At 50.2% G+C, this 2720-nt stretch overlaps 1 protein-coding gene across 3 annotated transcripts in view; it reads right to left on the bottom strand.

Moving 5' to 3' along the window:
- PDIA4 (protein disulfide isomerase family A member 4) overlaps positions 1 to 2454 on the bottom strand; it is a 12808-nt gene extending 10354 nt beyond the window's left edge. For 2 of the 3 annotated variants that reach the window (XM_057384563.1, XM_057384564.1), the window contains exon 1: positions 2306 to 2453. In XM_057384563.1, the coding sequence (XP_057240546.1) occupies positions 2306 to 2411 (106 nt within the window). In that variant the 5' untranslated portion in view covers positions 2412 to 2453. Of the gene's footprint in view, positions 1 to 2305 lie in introns of all 3 variants that reach the window. The other variant, XM_057384565.1, reaches the window with a different exon arrangement.
- Between the last annotated feature and the right edge of the window lie 266 nt (positions 2455 to 2720).

Raw genomic sequence — 2720 nt, 5'->3', positions numbered from 1 at the left:
CCACAAATTTCAACACTTTACTACACAAGTCAAAAAACATGATCAAGAAGGTTCTTCTTTTAAGACTTGAAGCACACAATGTTGGCTGACAGGCCTTCTTCTGGATGGCAKCTACTCTGAAATTAATTCACTGAATACTCAGTAACTTTACTGAACACTCARCATTTATCAGAAATACAGCCTAGTAATGTTTTCTTAAACAAAGCAGATCCTTTACAAAAAACCTGCATCCAGACATCAATGACTTTGGGATTCTGCCTGAAAATTTCATTTTGAGGAGCACACTGTTCCCTAATTGGAGAAGTTTTCAGAAACCCAGAACTCAAGACTCATCATCTGTTGCTAGGGTATTCAAAAGACTTTCAACAGTATCAGCCCCACATCAATCTTCTCTGYAGAGAAGTAGCAGATCCTCTACATGATCCCTCCTTTCCCATCATCAGGATGCTAAGGGTGTAGCGATCACAATCTGGGCTAACCTCACTTCGAGCACATTTATCACCCTGCCCTGGTCAAACTTCACTTCCCAAATCATGCAGTGCAACAAGCTGGGTTTGACTGGAACTTTTCAGCTCCCTAAAAATCAATGTATGTAAGATTCCTTCCTTGTTGCAAGGYAAATTTATCCCATTTCACACAGGTCTGCGTTCCAAGGGCAAAAACAGAAATGCCCAACCATGTGCACTTTTAAGGCAAAGGCTTAGTAAATCCTAGGTCATGCTCTATATACAAATCCAAGATACACAATAGAAACCGCAGAGTGATTCAAGTTGGGCAATGGATTAGTATTCAGCTTCCACACAGCAGGAGATACTTCCATCACTGTACCTTTGATCCCAAGAACTCCTATAATGAGAAGAACAGCAAGCATGGGAAACACTGATGACAGCCTGACCTGCAAGAAGCTGAGCCGCTGCTGTCAGCCACAGGTAACACTGTAACATCACAAGTGTTTGAAGATGGCACGGGAAATCAGTACTAGGCTTTGTCACGTTACAAAGAAACCATAATCAAGTGTTCTAGCTAAAAGCAGAGAAAGAGGCTTAATAATTGTATTCCAGTTTACAACAAAAAAAAATTTGCTCCACAGGCAGATTCTCTATCTCCTTACTGCAGATGCCATATCCTTTAGAACAAATCTCTTGATCCTYATCCTACGGATCATACAGTTAGTTACACAAATAGGGTAACTGATTTAAATGCACTTCTGCAAGTTTTAGTGCCTGTTCAGTGAGCAAGAATTTGCAGGACACGAGTTCAGAAGGTCATCCATAACCCAGTCTCCCTAGACGCCCTCTAAAACTTAACATACAGCAGTGTTCATGTAGGAAATATGAAAGATGCATAATTTACAAAAATCCACATGAAAGAAACTTAAAACAACAACAACAACAACAAAAAAGAAACACCTTCAAATGTCTGCCTTCTACATAGAGGCACTATACTCAATAAGCCTGAGCAGCTTTGTTTCAGCTAATTTAGGAAAGGAGACACACGTCAGTGAAATTCAAAGACAGTGGGAAGAAACACCATGAAGATGGTAACATTGGGCCTTCCTTTTGTGGAAAAAAAAAATCAGCTTGAAACACAAAGAATGCACAGGTTCCCTGAACAAAGGAATAAGGAAAAGAGTGGTCAGCCTTAGAATCAGAACGCTAAGTGTTGGACAAGACCTTGAAGATCTCATAGTCCCAACTCTCCAGCCATGGGCAGGGACACCTCCCAATAGAYCACTGCTCAAGGTCTTGAACACTGCCAGGATTAGGGTATCCACAAGCTCTCTGGGCAGCCTATTCCAGTCCCATCACCCTCATAGYAAAGAATTTCTTCCTAATATCGAACCTTAATTTCTCCTCTTTCAATCTATACCCATTACTCCTCGTCTTATCACCACAATTACTGATGAAGAGTCCCTCTCCGGATAATGAAATCGCAATCTGTCCGATATGAGTCGGAATAACGAAATCGCAAATTTCCTGGCGATTCAAAAGCCGGGGATCGCCAATATGGCTAATTGTTAGTTAGCTGTTAACTCCATGCTTGGGAGAGGCGAGGCAGAGCCGCCCCACGGCGCACGACAGACGAGCAGCGCCGGGGCAAGAGGCTCGCACAGAACTCAGCGCCTTCAAGGGGGAGGCCAGCGTTCTGTGCAGAGGCCTGAGAGGAACACCGCAGCCTCAGCGGTGCCCCGCCAGCCCGGGCTCCCCGCAGCGCCCAGCACCGGGGCCGCGCCACGGCCTCACGCGGGGGGATCCAGCATGCGCCGCCGCCGGCCCGCCCCGGCCGGGCCCCTGCCCGCGCTCACCTCCGTCGCCATCCTCCTCCTCCTGTGCCGCCGCGCCCCGCACCAGCAGGGTGATGTGGGCCAGCCCCAGCAGCAGCACCAGCACCCACAGCCCGCGCATCCTCATCCCGCCGCCGCTCCGCCGCTCCCAGTCCAGCCCGGCCCGGCCCGTCTGCTCCCTGCGCTGCGCTCCCCTCGCCCCGCCCCTCGCGGCACGCCGCGCGCGCTGATTGGCTGCTGCCCCGACACGTGCTTGGCGCAACCGCCAATCAACAATCGTCACGAGGGTCTCCGGCGCGGGGCGCGCGGGTTCCGCGGAATTCGAGGCGCCCCCGGGGACCCCCGGTGGCAGCGGCCGCGGCGCCTCGGCGGGACACGGGAGCGACTGGCCGGAGCGGCGGCGGACGAGCGGCGGCGCCGCCGCACGCAGAACCGC

Source organism: Malurus melanocephalus, unplaced genomic scaffold, assembly GCF_030028575.1.
Source record: "Malurus melanocephalus ecotype Western Australia unplaced genomic scaffold, MMel_1.1 scaffold_721, whole genome shotgun sequence".
Classification (NCBI taxonomy): Eukaryota; Metazoa; Chordata; class Aves; order Passeriformes; family Maluridae; genus Malurus; species Malurus melanocephalus.
Note: the sequence above shows the minus strand (reverse complement) of the source record. Positions and strands in the feature narration are given on the sequence as shown.